The sequence below is a fragment of the Lepidochelys kempii genome, chromosome 8 (assembly GCF_965140285.1).
Source record: "Lepidochelys kempii isolate rLepKem1 chromosome 8, rLepKem1.hap1, whole genome shotgun sequence".
Taxonomy (NCBI): Eukaryota; Metazoa; Chordata; order Testudines; family Cheloniidae; genus Lepidochelys; species Lepidochelys kempii.
In genome coordinates, this window is record NC_136387.1 from 83606633 (window position 1) to 83622984 (window position 16352).

General features: G+C 39.3%; 1 protein-coding gene across 4 annotated transcripts in view; it reads left to right on the plus strand.

The window, feature by feature from the left end:
* Positions 1-16352, plus strand: part of PIGK (phosphatidylinositol glycan anchor biosynthesis class K) — a 128521-nt gene that overhangs the window by 22322 nt on the left and 89847 nt on the right. For 3 of the 4 annotated variants that reach the window (XM_073357297.2, XM_073357298.2, XM_073357296.1), the window contains exon 9: positions 7903-8075. In XM_073357297.2, the coding sequence (XP_073213398.1) occupies positions 7903-8075 (173 nt within the window). Of the gene's footprint in view, positions 1-7902; positions 8076-9810; positions 10674-16352 lie in introns of those variants that run through there. The other variant, XM_073357299.2, reaches the window with a different exon arrangement.

Here is a 16352-nt window from a genome sequence, read left to right on the forward strand (position 1 = left end):
ATGGAATTTATGCATTCATCACAATGCTTTCCTGAAGGCTTTTCACCTTCCAGGAACGAGAGAAACATTTTGAGGATTTCCTCACAGGATTTTTGTACATCAGCACGAGTGGTCAATCAGGAAGGATGTTCTCCTTCAGATCTTCTGCCATTCCTCAAGCCTCTTGTATCGACGCCGACTTTTGCAAGCTGTGGTTACAGCCTCTATTCAGATGATCTGAAGTCTCTCTGCTTGTAGGGGAACTGCTGATGAGTTACCTGCAGTGGAATATATACATGCACAGTCACTCGAAGGAGAAAAAACGGTTACTTACCTGTAGAATAACTGTTCATCTTTTGAGATGTGTTGTGGACATACACATTCCTTGCTACTTTGGAAATTATATACAGCAGTGAGAAGGGAAAGAGAGGAAGATGGAGGCACGAGGCGAGCAGGGGCTCTTGTGCTGCCTAGTGGTACTGGTGACAAAAGTCTGACTCGAGTGGATTGTTTGCACAGATACCTGCAGCAGAATGTATATGTATACAATGCATCTCAGAAAATGATGGTTACTGTACAAGTAAGTAATCCTTTTTTTCCCCTTCAAGTCTTCTGGTTCCAGTAACCTCCTAAGTAGATGATCACAATGAACCCTTTGCCTTGACAGGATGGATGTGCTCCAACCTCAAAGTGCACGAGGCAATAGTCGTCATTTTGTGCTTTAGGCTATTTCAAGCAGTTTCAATGGAATCAAGTGAATCCAAGTTTTCCTTTTAGTTTCTATTACCTTTACAAAGATAATCATTGGAGAGGTGTATACAGTACTTACTTTTATGATAGGGCAAATACGAGTTGCTTACATACGATAGGTGAGCATATTAATAGTTTGTCAAATAGAGGTTCCTGACTCCTCCAATAAAATATATATATTTTTTAATTAGCTATACAAACAATCTACATAGAAGAGAAAGCTAAAAGCTCTCCATTTTAAGTTATCGGATATTCTGGTATATATTATTGCATAATAGTGTAATTGTTTTCTTTCTGAAATTGAATATTCTAGGTTTTAAAGCATTTTTATCATGCTTCCTCTCGGAAGGATTAAATCCTATTAGTTTTTGTTCTGAAAATTGCCAAAATTGCTTGCTTCAAACCATATGCTATACATAATGGATCTGAACTGTCAAACAGGTACTTGGCTTCTATTAACAAATCCAAGGAATCTGATATATGTACAGTCCATCATAAGAAGTAACTCACTTCTACAGCCTCTGCAGATAGTTGCTCCTTAATCATTTTCCTTGTAGTAATAAAAGCTGCTGTTGTGATAGTAAAGGTCTTTTTAAAAAACCTTTAACTGATGATAACATCTTTCTCTACAAAGGCTGAATATAAAATGGGAATGAAGAAAAACTAAAAGTTATATGTCTATATTCAATTTCATTCTTAGTCTCTGAATTCTTCTTATTTAGAAGAAAAAATACAGATTAAATGGTATTTATTCAAGAGCATTTATGTTGGTTACATTTTTTAAGGAATATGTGACTTTATCAGTTTGAACGCAGGAAGAAAACACAGTGGCAGCAATCTGTTGGAAAAGCTTTCTGTTTGTACCAGAAGAACTGCAGGTTACAAGTACTTTGTTTATAGCATAGTTCTGTGTTTTTATAGAAAATCTAAAATTTATTTGGCAGGATCATTTCAAAATAGTGACTAAACAAACAGTCTCCTGGTTTTGGGTGTGGGTATTTGGATGGAGATATTCTTGCTTTGGGAAGACTCCAGCTTTGATTGTCAGGTTAATTGCTGTTGTGTTGGCCTGTTTGATCTGAGCTGGTAGACTGTTGGTGGCTCTGATTTCCATGTGCTGTTTTTCAAAGGAATTGTATCCTGTTATTTCTAATGTGTAATCTTTTAGGAAGCAGTGTAGCAATTTCAAGGTGTTCCTATACCCTATGATATTCAGAGCAGCCATTTTTCTTAAAATCACCTCCCCCTCAGACCCACCTGAGCTCTTAGCAGAGAATAAGGTCTTCCTGCTTGCTGTGCTCTACTCCACCCATTTCCCAATCCTCCTGCCCACCTGCATGGCTAGGGGATGTAGTGGCTCTGCAGACTTTGTCCTCTGACGCTGCTACCCATGCTGCATGCAACAGTTTGGCACATAATCTACTCTTGGGGGTATTTCAGTTTACACTATTTATGGTATAGTTATGCTTATTCTTTTCTTTTTTCTTTATTTCTTTATTTAGGAAGTTTTAACAGGATTACAAATCCTTACTATGTAAATATCAGAGACAAAACAATCATTACAGCAGTGAGCTTTTGTTTAGAGAAACATACAGTAATATGGTCATTATATTTCTCTCTACTTAACAGGGTGTTACCATATTACAGAGTGGAAGCATCTTTACTCTGTCCATGACATGCTGCTTCTGGTGATTTTTATTAAATTGAGTGAAATCTCAGGTTACACATGTCTATCAAATGCTACCACATTTTTCTCTTGCAAATTTTTAAAAGTAATTTTATCTTCTGTTACTTTGCTTATTTATCTCCTTAGTGCTATCCCCTGTCAATTTCAAATAATTTTTTGATTAGGAGAAGTTTGCCCCTCTTGCCATTCATACTCTATATTAAACTGGTAAATAATTTATTCTCCCCGACCCCCTTATTTTAGTGTTTAGTAAAGTTCATGTATTAATAGGTACTGTAAAAACAATTGTACTCTCTAGAGAGATTTTTTTAACTAAGTAATTGTTATTGGCATACTCTGTTTTATATTCTTAAATACTTAGTATCTAGTCTTAATTATTTTTCTTAGCCAAGAAGCACATATTTGCCTATAGAGTGACTTTATTTTGTGCAGAAGTGGCTGTTTGCAGTCTTGGAGAACGTAAAGACTTACGAATATAAACTAATTCTGGGCTGCATTTGGCTGTGTTGTCTCTTTAAGAGCCTACAGCAAGAGCACTTTATGGAATGACTGACATATCACAGGGTACCAGATGACTGAGGAGCATCTCCCCAGGTAGTGTTCGATCCATACAGCCTAGAGCTGCAATAGACCGCATTTACTGTGGGTGAAGATTAAGACCATTGTTAACCCACAGAAGGGAATGGGCCTTTATTCTGGTTTTACTTTATAACCTTAATCTCTGACCTATTTGAGTAAATTTTATATATTAAACTCATGTTCTCTAGGTTAGAAGAAAAATCTGCATCTATTTCTATACCTTGTCATCCAAAAGAAAATCTGCTGAGTAGAAGTGCATCCAGGGGGAAAGGCCTGGGAAGGCAGTGCTCAGTTTAAGGAGCATAAAACTCCTCAGGGGTTGAGAGTAGGGATGAAGAGAAAAGTCCAAAAGGGGCGGAAGACTCATTTGTCTGGATGTTTCAGTTGGACTTTCGTTATCCCGACTGAACTGAAAGGTGACCTGGCCAGAGGGCTAGGTCATGGAAGGTATAGACAGAAAGAAGCCATCACATGGCCAAAGAACAGGTCAACAGAGGGCGCTCTGCGGAAGACCTTCTGCAATGCCACATTGTTACATCAAGGAGTGGTGCAGGGTGGGTTGAACCATTGGACAGGAAGAACCTGGGGCTGAAATTGAGCAAGAGTCAGTCTAGCTGCCTCCACTAGGGGTTGCTGCAAAAGACAGAGTATGGAATTGGGAGCAATTGAATTTTTTTGGCATCTGGCTTGTATTTTGCCTTTCTTCTCTAGATTAATGAGCTCTGTAGTGCCTGATATTTTCTTCACATGAATGTACTTATATGCTGCAATCATTTCATCTCTCAGTCTAATGCTTGATAAACAAACAGATTGAGCTCCTGAAGTCTCTCACTATAACACATTTTTTTTTCTAGCCATCTAATCTTTTTTGTGCCTCTTATTTGCAACATGTCCAGTTTTTCAACATCCTATTTAAAATGTGGACCCTGGAGCTGTGTACGGTATTACAGTGTTGGTCTCACCTATACTGTGTACAGTGGTAAAATCACCTCCTTACTTCTACTTACCACTCCTTCTTTGTACATCCAAAGATCACATAAGTCCCCTTTGCCACTCCCACCCCTGGTTTGCTGAACTAATTAATAAGAACACTTTGAAACTTAATTTAAAGTTGATGGCATGGTTTTTGGCATGATGAAGTATAACAGGATTAGGCTGAAGTGAAATACTTCAGAGTTCTGACTTTCTGAATTCTCCCAACATTCATTTTTAATAGTTATTTACATGTATGAGCTTTTGCCTGGCATCTAATGATTATGGCACAGTGAGCTATCATACCCCTAACACTTTATTATTTATTTATTTATTTGTTTATTTATTTATTTATTTGTATTTTGCAACCAGATTATTTCTTTTAGCACTCCTGACACTTCCAACTTGATATTTGACTGATTTCAAGCCTAAAAAGGCAGAGAATGGTTTTGCTATCTATGCTTAGCAGAGCAAAACTCTTCTCATGGATTCAAAACTGAATTTTATTGTTGCAGTTAGAGGTGAATGTAGGTACAATGGATTGAAATAAAATCTGTAGTTCTGGAAGCAAAATATGCTCTTCAGGTGAGCAGATCAATGAAATAATTGAATTGGTAATTACTTATCCTCTGCAGTTACCTTAACTTTAACCCTTTCCGGGGCAAACTGGTTATTTTCTGTTAGACAATGTATACTTCTTATGATTTTATTTTCATTGGTGCCTACAGGTCCATTAGCATGATGGAGGAAGGTACACTGAGCTAGGTAGAGAAGGGATGCACTCAGAGTTGCAGACTGCTTCCTGAGAAATTCCTGGGGCAGTGCAGCTGACACAGCACCCTTTCCTCTGGGCTTGTGATAAAAACACAATTGACCCTAAAGGAGGATGGTTTTGGGTTTTTAAAGATGTGTTTTTTAAATCCCTTTCATATACAGTTCATCACAGATTTCATTCACTCCTAGAATGTGCCTGTTGAAAGAGAGGGAGGATTTTTTGAATTGGCAGTTTTATAGGAATAAAATGGAAGAATTTGTCATGACTGTTTCACCAATAAGAGAGCGGATTAATGGGCTTCCAGATAAAAGAAGTGTTGATGTCATGTGCCTTCAGTAGTTAACATAAAGAAGAATTAGTAAGCAGCTTTTGCTCTGAGGTCTTTGAAGCTGTTTGCAACAGAGTCAACTTCAATCAAAAACCCTTTGGTGCTAGGTTTGAAATTGTTGGGAACTGATAAATAAAAGTTATGGATGATGTGCTTTGAAAAGTCATTGGTAGTTTGTTGAATCATTTATACACCTCCATTTGTGGTGGTGTTGACATTACAGAAATATAAAATTGTTACGGTTACTCAATGTTTTACAACATTCCTAGCCAGTGCAGTGGCTTTATGGCATAGCTGCAGTATAGAAGACTTATGTCTTGAATAATTTGTGAATTAAAACAAAACAAATATTATGGATATTCATGGGCTTTAAAGATTTAGATTTTTAAGGTTGTGCTCTTTGAGGAGCTAAGAGCGAAGGAAAATAATTGATCTTTCTCTTTAAGAAGCTGTGATTGCAAGATGGCCACAGGGGAAATCTCTTATGTACTCACTTATCTGAAGACATACAGCCAAACTCATCCATGTGCCCAGCTCTTGTGTCTCCCCAATTCCAGAGCTGCTAATGCTGGTTAAGAACAACCATAGAAAACTAGACTTCTCTCTTCTTTCTGATCACTTTCCTGTGCCAGTATACAATGAAGTTGGAACAGTAAACGAAGGGGTTGCCTGCAAGAAAAGGCAAAATGCTTTGAAGAATTGGTAAGGCATGGGTGGGATCCAGAGTTGGTGAGTTAGCAAAGAGTCTGGAGAGTAGCATAGTTCAATGTAAGTGCCATGCTTAAAAACACAGATGTAATCCTCCAAGATGACTCTAGCTCTGCAGCCAGTGTGCACCCCAAGTGTAAATGGGATGGAAGATACATGGGTATAGGCAGCTATGTGGAAGTGAAGGTTCTGTTTTCTCTGATATCTTTTATGAATAGGTCTCATCAAATGGACCACTCTGATTTTATTGCTACCTAACTGTTGTATTTTCTATACTGCTACATGATGCTATATAAGCTGTGTTATGGTGAGCCCCAGGATACCTGGCTGGTGACATAGTTGTCTGGCTTTTTGCATATTTTCTGCCAGGTACATAGGAAATATTATTAGATGTTCCTCCTGTTTTTTTTAAAAGCAGATATTTGGCAACACCTTTTGGTTCAAACACTGTTTTTTCCAGTGGTAATAAAAGCAACTGATAAGAGCCAGCACCATCTAGTTACTAGTCTAGTACATCATGATGTTCCAATGGGAAGAGAAAATACTAGTCCAGCTGCCTGGTAGTTTGTTGCCATCCTTAAACGGGGGCCAGTAGTTGGAGGAATCTTTGCTCTTTCTCTTTCTGTCACTAAGGAACTGTTCTCACCTTCCACTCCTCCATTTGGTTCTGTATTTCCTATGGCCTATCAGAGGCAGCAATATCTACTGGGGAGCGGAAGACTGAGAATCAGGAGAGTGGGGTCATATTCATAAATCTTTCCCTAAGCGATGGCAAGGAAATGGTCTTGGATTGCATTTGTTGTGTTTTGGAGGATTGTAATTTGGGTACTTGGTCCTAGCAGCAAGAATTATAGCCAGAGTCCTCTCCAGCCCTAATAATGTTGTGTGTTTAATTTATGATCAAGTGGCTTCTCATGGACTGGGCAGTAACCCACCATCCCTTGCCTGTAGAGGTTAGAAAGGTGGGATGTTCCCACATACCTAAGTGAGATTTGGAGATACCCTAGTGCGATACTTTGAATGGGAATACACACCTGGTTAGACCATGGGTTTAGGAGGATTTGTTATGGTTTTGGAAAGAAGGTACATGTCTAGATCTGAAAAGCCGTGTTTACAGAAATGGAAAGGTTGGGGGGAGAAGAGGTTGGACAGCAATGATGCATAAGCAGTGATGCTATCATCTCCTTTTGTGCCCCTGCTTTCAGAGGTTGCTAGAACCATATGTCTTGTTGTATTACTTATTTAATAAACTTTTACAGCCACTTGAAATACTAAGTTGAGTTTGTCCCCACTGATGCCTACATACTCTCAGTATAGTCTTTGCTATATCGAATTTCTTGGTGTCTAAAGAAAACCTGGATAAGTTTGTTACTGCCTCCTTCCCTTGATGGCTGTGCCTTTACAGGAGTGTCAGTGATGCATTTTGGAATTCAGCATAGCAATGGCACTGATCTCTGGATAATATGTTGTGTGAGCTGCAGACACATCTACACTAACTTAAAATAAGTCTAAATTATTTTTAATATGTGATGATTCTAATTCATAGTTAATTTATAGGCTGTAGAAGGGAAACAACTATTGGGATTTTGGCTCCTCTGGACCTATGTCAAGAATCCAAATTTTCTTGCTTAATTTTTGCAACCTTTTTAATTAGCTACTGAGTAGACTTTCCAAGGCTGTGTGAACACTTATCTAGCCTCACTTGCCTCCCTTTGATCAACCTATAGGATTCCCACCTACTATTATTTTTCAGAAGTTGCCACATGTACACTGAAAAACAGCTTGTTCTGATGAACGGCTTGTTTTCTCCCAGAAGATTTGCCTATAACTCCTCTTTAACTCTAATGACAAAATTAATATTAATGGGAGTTACATGCATATCAAGAGCGGAAGAGGTTTCTACATGCATAATCATGACAAAGCAGCACTTCTTAGTTCTTTAGTTAAATCGCCTTTTCTAAGTGTGCAAAACCATTGCATGTGTTATTGATACCTGTAAAATCAATGCTTATTTTGTTTAGCGATTGTCTCTCCTTTCCCAACAATATTCTGACAGACACCAACAGAGACTAATTTAAAGAGTAAATGTGAGAGAGAAAACGTAACTATCCTTTTTATGTTCAGTTTCAGGTATGCCCTAGAAGTTTGTGTGTTTCTACACCTGGACACCGGACTGATCTTTTTCAGAGAGATCCTCAGAATGTTCTAATAACAGACTTCTTTGGCAGTGTACGAAAGGTGGAAATTACAACAGAGACTGTTGCTCTGGATCCTAACTTAGTTGGCTTGGAAATCAGGTATATATATATATATTTTTTTTTTCAGTTTTGGTTCATATACCTTCATGTATAGAGAACATATACTGTAGCTGTACCCACCTGTTTTATACTCCATATGAAGTCTGTGAACATGCAGTATATTTTAATGAGTAAGGCTTTGATTCTCCACTCCATCTGACATGGGGGGCTGCAACTCCCTTATTCAGGGCAGCACAGCTCCAGCGCAAGTTAGGGGTGAATAGGAGCACTTCTAACTTGCATCATTGGAGGGTCAGGCAGGGTGGGGTCAGGCAGGGTGAAGCTCTGCTCTGCCATGCCCCCATTCCTGTACCACTCCAACACATCCTCCTCCTTCCTCTTATGCAATGTGAGGTGGGGGTGGGGGAGACGGGCGCTGGGTCCAATAGGCAGCTGAGCCTCATTCTTCCATCTAGCCACTGGTACAGAGAACACCTGCGCAAGAGGAATTCTCCCCATGGCTGTCTGAATGGTTTAGGGCTACATAGCACAAAGTGGCTTTAGACTAGAGAATCCAGCCATAAGGAATTTTATAGCTGATATAATGCTGCTGCATTTTGGCACCCAACAGCACCTGTTCAGCGTGCAAGCCCAGTCTGCACTGTCCATGTTTATTTTTATAAAATTGTGGTGGATTTAGGATTCTCATTAAAGGTACAAAATCCTCTCTATACCGGCCTGCACCAAAAATATCTCAGCCCCTCCTCTGGGGGAATGTGATTGTCCCTTTTATTTTTAGATTAATTTTCCATTGAAAATCCAGAGGATTGCCTTCTGTGTCTTCTAATATGATATTTTATTTGAAAATAAAGCTTTTAAATCTTGAGAAGTAGCCACAGAGAAGCAACTCTGCAATAATATTTTGAGCTCCATGTAGTATGTATACATGAGAGAGTGAGGGGATACAGGGAGTGTCAGCCAATTGACGAAGTGTATTCTCTCTTAAGTACTGTATGATAAAAACAGGACTTCTAGTTTTCAGTTTAAATTGATACTTTGAGATAAATATTTCTAAAATCTAAGGCTCTAAAGAATTCTTATAGTTGTCTCTAAACTCAGTCACTGTACTTTCAGACATCACTTTGGCCTAATTCCTAGCCAGTTTCACGCAGCAAAATGATGTATGGCTGATCATTCTGTCTGAAGAAAGCTGAAAAGTGCCTGGAAAATGGGAATTTGGGGGCTAAATACTTACTTGTTGAAAAATTCTCCCTTTTCTAAACTATGTTGTAAAGATCAAGATATGGCCATCAACAAAAGCTTTTTAACAAACCAGTTTTTACTTTCCTTATTAGAAGCTCTTGTTAAATAGGCCACAAACATTTATTTACTTCATATCACTGCTAGTAAACTCTATACGTCTTCATCTTTCCTCTGAGATGGTCAATGAGGTAGCTTGCTATACACAAAAAAACCCCCAACCCTCTGCCAGGTTTCTTAATAGATGCTTTGATCCTGCATAAACACTTGTGCCCTTGGGTAGCTTTACTTATGGGAATAGTACCATGGGCTTGAGTAAGGCTACTCATGTGAGTAAAGTTAGTTAGGCATAAGTATTTGTTGGAGTGGGCCCACTGATAACCATTTTGATGGCTTCTTATTTCAATAATAGTTAAGCAAGGCCTTAGGTTCATTGTATTTCTGGTACTCTGTTGCCATCTATTGGGAGCATGTACAAGATGACTGATTTGTATTATTGAGTTTCCGTCATGTTGTATTTGCCTTTCTGTTACAGCCCTTTGTAAAATGACCTGAGAACACTGTGTTGCCATCTACCAGGAAGAAATATGAATCCAGTTATAGACTGATTTATGTATATAGATAGCTATAGATATGGATATAAATATTTTGTGATTCATCATTTTTCTTAGAACGCTGTACAGAATTGCTCATGGTATGAAATATCACCCTGTATTATGGAAAGGGATAATGGATAGCTGTTTTTGAGAGTTTGAGGGAAAGTTAGTGCAACATAGGTGCATTTTTGGGGGGAGAGGGGAAATGAAATCTCACTTAATTCAAAACTTAGTGTAATTTGTATTAATATAGTTGCATTTTGTTTTCATGCTGTATTCGGTCTCCACATTTTGCATTGAAATACAGATCAAAGCCTAAACTAACACTGAAACTGCCTTAGTACCTCTTCTAACTCATATTCTTAAGGTCAAGGTAGTTTTTATCTTTTATGAGTGGAAGCAACATTAGGAAAATAGTAGAAGTTTTGGAGCTTGATAGGATGTAAAACAACTGCTTTGGTTTCCAATTTCTGCATAATGGTAGAGGCAGGTTCTGGGACCTCTTTTCCAGTCAGGTACAGTAAATCTTTAATTTTTAGTCCTGAAGAAGTACTGTTATGAGTATGGAACTATTATGATGCCAGGCACACATGCTTGTACTGGCTTGGTGTGTATGACTAGACCATGGGTGGCCAACCTGAGCCTGAGAAGGAGCCAGAATTTACCAATGTACATTGCCTACCACCCACTGGCAGCTCCGCCTATCAGCGCCTCCCGCTCCCTCCCTGCATCTCCCGATCAGCTGTTTCGTAGTGTGCAGGAGGCTCAGCGGGAGTGAGGGGAGAGGAGCAAGGGTACGCAGGCTCAGGGGAGGGGGCGGGAAGGGGTGGAGTGGGGGCAGGGCGTGTGGCAGAGCTGGGGGTTGAGCAGTGAGCATCCCCCAGCACATTGGAAAGCTGGTGGCTGTAGCTCCAGCCCAGAGTCGATGCATATACAAAGAGCTGCATATTAACTTCTGAAGAGCCGCATGTGGCTCCGGAGCCACAGGTTGGCCACCCCTGGACTAGACACTTCTTAATATTATTACTTACACACACAAAGGAAGTACACCTGGATGAAATTCTGTAGACTGTATTACAGAGGAGGTTAGGTTAGATGACTATAGTGTTTCCTTCTGGCCTGAAAAATCTGATTTTTGGTGTTGACTTGTAGGTAAGTTAAGGGACAAAGTATAGTAGTAACAGGTAGGTGAGTTCTAGCGTAAGTGGGAGACACCTCCATATTTGATGCTTCTAGTCTAGTATGTTAGATTTGTAGTATTATTATCTGGTGTATACAGCATATGGATCTACTGTGTGCTGGTCTTTTGTAAAATAATATTAGGTGTTCTACAGTATTCAAATGTTTTTTTTCAAGCAGCAATGTATTTTATAGTGCTTCAGGATTCAGTTTTCAGTAGCTCTGTTGGTATGGTTTAAAACATAACTTTTTTAAAAAAAAAAATAGAAAAAGCCTTTTGGAGCAGTGTAGAAAGTTCTGTGGCTTTCTGGAACTACCTTCAAAGACAGCTGTGCAGAATGTTTAATAAATTCCTCAAATGAATTAGCTCTCAGCATGGAAGAGTCTTCAAAGCTATATTTCACTACAGTGAACAGCGAGGAAAAGTAACTTTAAGTGCAAAAAAAACTTAGGAATAAATTTATCTGCCCATTACCATTTCCCAGTATTGTCCTCTTTAAATGTCTGGCAGATCATCCTCCTTCTCAACACACCCTTGTCACAACCCTCAGTCCCTGGCTTGGAGGGGGACTGAGATATGAGGCAAAGATGAGGAGGTGCTAGACATGTAGAAGGACAATAGTGTGAAATGGTAATTAGTAGAGATCAGAGTTCGTCAAACTGTGGACTGCTGTGCTCCACAGATCACTTAGTGGTTGGCCCTGGGTAGGTTGGCTGGTCTTATACTGGCTCTTCTTCCAGCTTCTATATCACATTAAATTAAGACTGCAATTCAGTAAGTGCCATCCTAATCTTACTTTTGGATGTAAGTGATTGTTGTAGTTGCGACTGAACATTAGTCAGTGGGAACAGAAAAAAAAGGCGGTGAAGGCAGTTCATGTGGTATACAATGGAATGAGTGGCTGTCCACACTTTTTGTATTCGTGAGTGGGCTGTGCTGTGATTGAGTCTGAGAGTTTTTAAAAAAAATTTTTTAAAAAAGCAATGCTGTACTGAAATACAACTTTGCAGGGCCTGCTATACTAAAAAAGCTTATTATGTGGGATTTTGTCTGAGGAATTTATTAAACCTTCTGTACAGCTGTTGATGAAGGTGATGTTAGAAAGCAGTAGAACTTTTCTATGACATTAACTTGTAATGAGACACTTTGAACATTTACAGTCCAGATTACCTATTTAATTTTCCCTAGCTGAACATAAACATAGTTTCTAATTTAAATATGTGGGTCAATGGTCTTCCCAGTGATAATCCTACAAATTTTCTGCATATTGAAAATGGGACTTAAAATACTAAATCACTTAAGAACTCTTGAATATTTGACCACTGTTAAAATTAATGTGATTGCTGTGCCTGGACAATAAACAAATACCTTCAATAAACTTCATTAAGTAATATAGCATGACAGAGTATCACCCTTTCCCATGATTACACCAATATACAGGAGACAATTCTGAAAAATTGGTGTAATGGAAACTTTTGAAATCTTTTAATGTAAGGATTTTAGGTATTCCAAGGTATCTGGAATTGGAAGAGCTCTTTTGTAGATAATTCCTCTGTCTTGAATTACCTTTCTGAGTTGGGACCCTCACTTTATATTATGAAGATAATTTGCATATTTTTAAAATCTCCTATTTAGTATTTGTGTCCTTATCTCTATTCCCTAGGCTGGCTGCAGTAGATTGGTTGTACTGTTTTATAGGGATTGTATCATGAGCAAACTTTGAGCCTAAAGGGTATTTCTAAATAAGATTTTTATTTTTCCTGGTATGTGGATATGAGATTTTGAGAAGAAAATCATTGGCATATACCCTTTATGTATGTGTTCTGGCTTTCAACCCTCTGTGTTTACTTGCAGTGAAACTGACAGTAAAGTCTAAAAAATAAACATTTTTTTTCAAATATGTTGCCAAAGTGATCTTACTAACATAATTTAGGCAGAAAGGAAGCTTATTTAAATGTACATTCCGTTCTTCATGAGGTTATTTTGGCTAATGCTGTGCTTATTCAGGGGTCTTCAAAAAAAAAATTGTTTTAATGGTAAATTAAGTTGTTGAACTCATTACTTTATATACCAAAACATTAACTCTGAGCCTTTCAAATGTTTAGATGGACTAGCTAAGGGTTCTCTTTTGATATTTTACCCTATTGCTTCTGTCGCGTGTTAATGGCTTTTTAGGAATAGGACTTCTTTTAGCATCTTAAAAATTCTGCAATGAAAAGATTCTTTACGTTTTCCTTTAACTGTATAACAAATAACGTTATTCAAAAGTTTTTTTAAAGAACTGCAAAGGACAGAAATTATATTAATTTTACTAAGCAAGCATAATATTTTCCTTAACATTTAAAGAGGAAAAAGCTTTGCAAAGAAAATATAAGAAAGTAACTCAGTATTGAGTTAGCACTCCCTGTAGCATTTATACATAGATGTTTATAAATGTGTAATGCATATTTTTATATAAATATAAAATATTTTAATCTGTACACATTTATACATTTGATTACTGGGTATAATACATATTTTTAAATCTTTTTTTTTTTAAGGTGGCCTACAAAATGTTTTTTAATGAGGTTTGTGCCTTTTTTTGGATTTGCTTTTCCTTTTTCAAAATCACTCCCTCTTGTTTCATGTGGGGTTTGTCTTGCTAGTTCTCCGGCCACCACAGAGATTTCTGGGTAAGCCAAATCTGAATTTTTAATATGAAATATAAAATAAATAAAAATTGTAGAATGAGGAGAGAAGGGGACACATCTTTAGGTACCCTACAATAACATAATTAAAAAAGAACTCAAAGCCCCTTCCGTGGTTTCTCCCATTTCTGGGTCACTGTAATGGTGTCGGCACCTGCATTTCACAAGCACCCCTCTCTGGCCAGTACATGGCTGCGATCTCTCTTTCAGAATGGGGCGGCACCCGCCTGTTGCAAGCGTTCCCTTCTAGTCAGCTATGAGTCTTCTTTTCTTTCAGTTCTGAATGGGGTAGCATCCATCTTTCGCAGGCACTCTCCCTGGCTGATGATTCTTTCAGCAAGTCTTCAGTGACTCAGCCCTCTGGCCAAGTCACACGCATGCTGACCCCCCCTTCTGGGTACACAGCCTCTAGTTTTTGTTCACAGCCCTGGTATGGGGCTGTAGTACAAATGCTTCCTCCTGGAGATACTGTCATCTTTACCAGCCCAATAGGGGCCCATTTTGGTTGCCGTCCTTTTAGCAGCCCTCCCTAGGCTTCAACCAGACCACCAGTGCCCCTCATGGGACCGTCGCCCAATCTGCTAGATTCTGGGCTCAGTCCCCTGGGCTCAGCCTGCCTGCACTGAGCTGTCCATGGTCCTGCCGCACTTCCAGCCAGCCAAGCACCCAATTTTGGCAGCCTTTCCTGGGCTCAGTCCTGCCTGCAGTGAGCTGTCTGCGGTCCTGTTGCACTTCTAGCCAGTCAGGTACCCAGAGCTGCCTCTTTGAGTTCCAGGCAGCAACTAACTGCTCTGCCTCTGCTGCTTCCTTTTATATGGCCCTTCTAGCTTCTGATTGGCTGCTCCCCTGTAGCCACGCTAGGCTGCTTGGAATACTTCTCCTCTATTCTTTTCTGGGGCAGGGTGAGGCAAGGCCCTGAGGCCTCTAGCATGAGGCTTTCGGACCTAGTCACTTTAACTTTCAGCATTATTATTTAACTCTGTAAACATTTTCTGGTTTACAGAGTTTTATTCTACCAAAGAGAGAGAAAATTGTGGGAAAACTTGTCTCCCCTTCTGTGAACGTGGGGGGAAGGCATTAGAGGACTGATAGCACTCATGTGATTTAGCCTGTCTCCTCACTACAAAGTTGGAAGGTTATGAGCCCAAATGAAAACAGAACCCATGCTCTAACCCACACCCTCAGTTGTGCCAGCTAGGCTGGGTTGAAAGCACCACTTAACTCAGGTGGGAGGCTTTATATATGTACTGGAGCAGGGTTAGGATGACGCTTGAGCGAGAGCCTGGGCTAACTCTGCAGCAAAGATATATTCATAGGCTATGTCATTTCATTCGAAGTTAGCATGATGTTATCAGAATCCCTGATGCAATGTCTCTCCCCTTCTGGCTCACAGATATCCATAGGTAGTGAAAATCCCACTTATCATATAGAATCACGTTTCTGGCATACCTGCTGAGCACTGGACAAACTAAAAAGTCTACTGGATTATCCATCCCTTACTCAACTTAGCTTCTACCTGTGCAATTAATATTGGACTAAAGTTACCCCAGATAGCATAATGGGGTCAAACTGTGCCAGTGGAAGCAGTTGTCGCTCTAGGAGGTTTCATCCTCAGGAGTACAAGCAGTGTTTATGCTGCTGCCTTCACAAGGGGTTCTGCCAGGCAAGGGCAGATTTAATTTGTAGCTGGGGTGCCATAGGAATCAGCACATCCTCACCATCTAGGCCAGAAGCTGCCTGTAGGCCCCTCTTGTTCATTTGCTCAAGCTGTTTGTTTATCCTACTGGTGGTGTCTTTCTCCAAAGCTCGTTCCATTTTCTCAACCTTTAGCATTGTTCAGGAAATGGAGGCCCTTGAGGAAGATGTGAATCCAATTCAGCCTTTAATAGTCGGCAGAAAAAAGGGCTCTTGCTTGCATTTGAACTTGCTAGAGTCTAATGCACATAATTAATTCAAAGAGATAAGGACTGTTTTTTTAAAATGCTGCTTACTCCTGACAGGTAATAAATAATAAAAATGCAGCCTTGTATTACAAGGAAATTCCATTTGGGATCATACAGATGGCAAACCACTCAAGGTTCTTTCTCCCTCTCTGCTTTGACTTTGCCAGAACTCTTCAGTGGAACTTTGTCCTTGTTTTACATGATTGCTTAGCTGTTATCTTATTACACAGTCACACAACAGCTCGTTAACTATAGCTGTGCTACCAGATTACAGCTGGCAATTTCACCTTGAGCATCAGCTATGATGTCTGATGTGTATAACCTTTGAAGTTTCACTTGGTTTGGGTTGAGACTTCTGTGAAGTGAAACCATTAATTACCCAAAAGAAAAAGCTTTCTTTCTACCCACATCCAAGTAGTGAAATATTTGTGAGTAGAATAAAAGTTTCATTTAAAAAAAAATACTCGTTTCTTTCTTCAGAGCACTTTCAATCAGAGCTATTGAAACTTCATAGGCTTCACTTTACAAACACCTCAGCACAGACTGAACCTAGAGCTGCCAGTTTCAGCACAGAAATAGAAGGTCTTGGGATCCTGAGGTCTCAGTTGCTTTTTTTTTTTAAAATCCCTTTTTAAGTGAACTAAAATGATCTGATGGAAACAGTAAGGGGT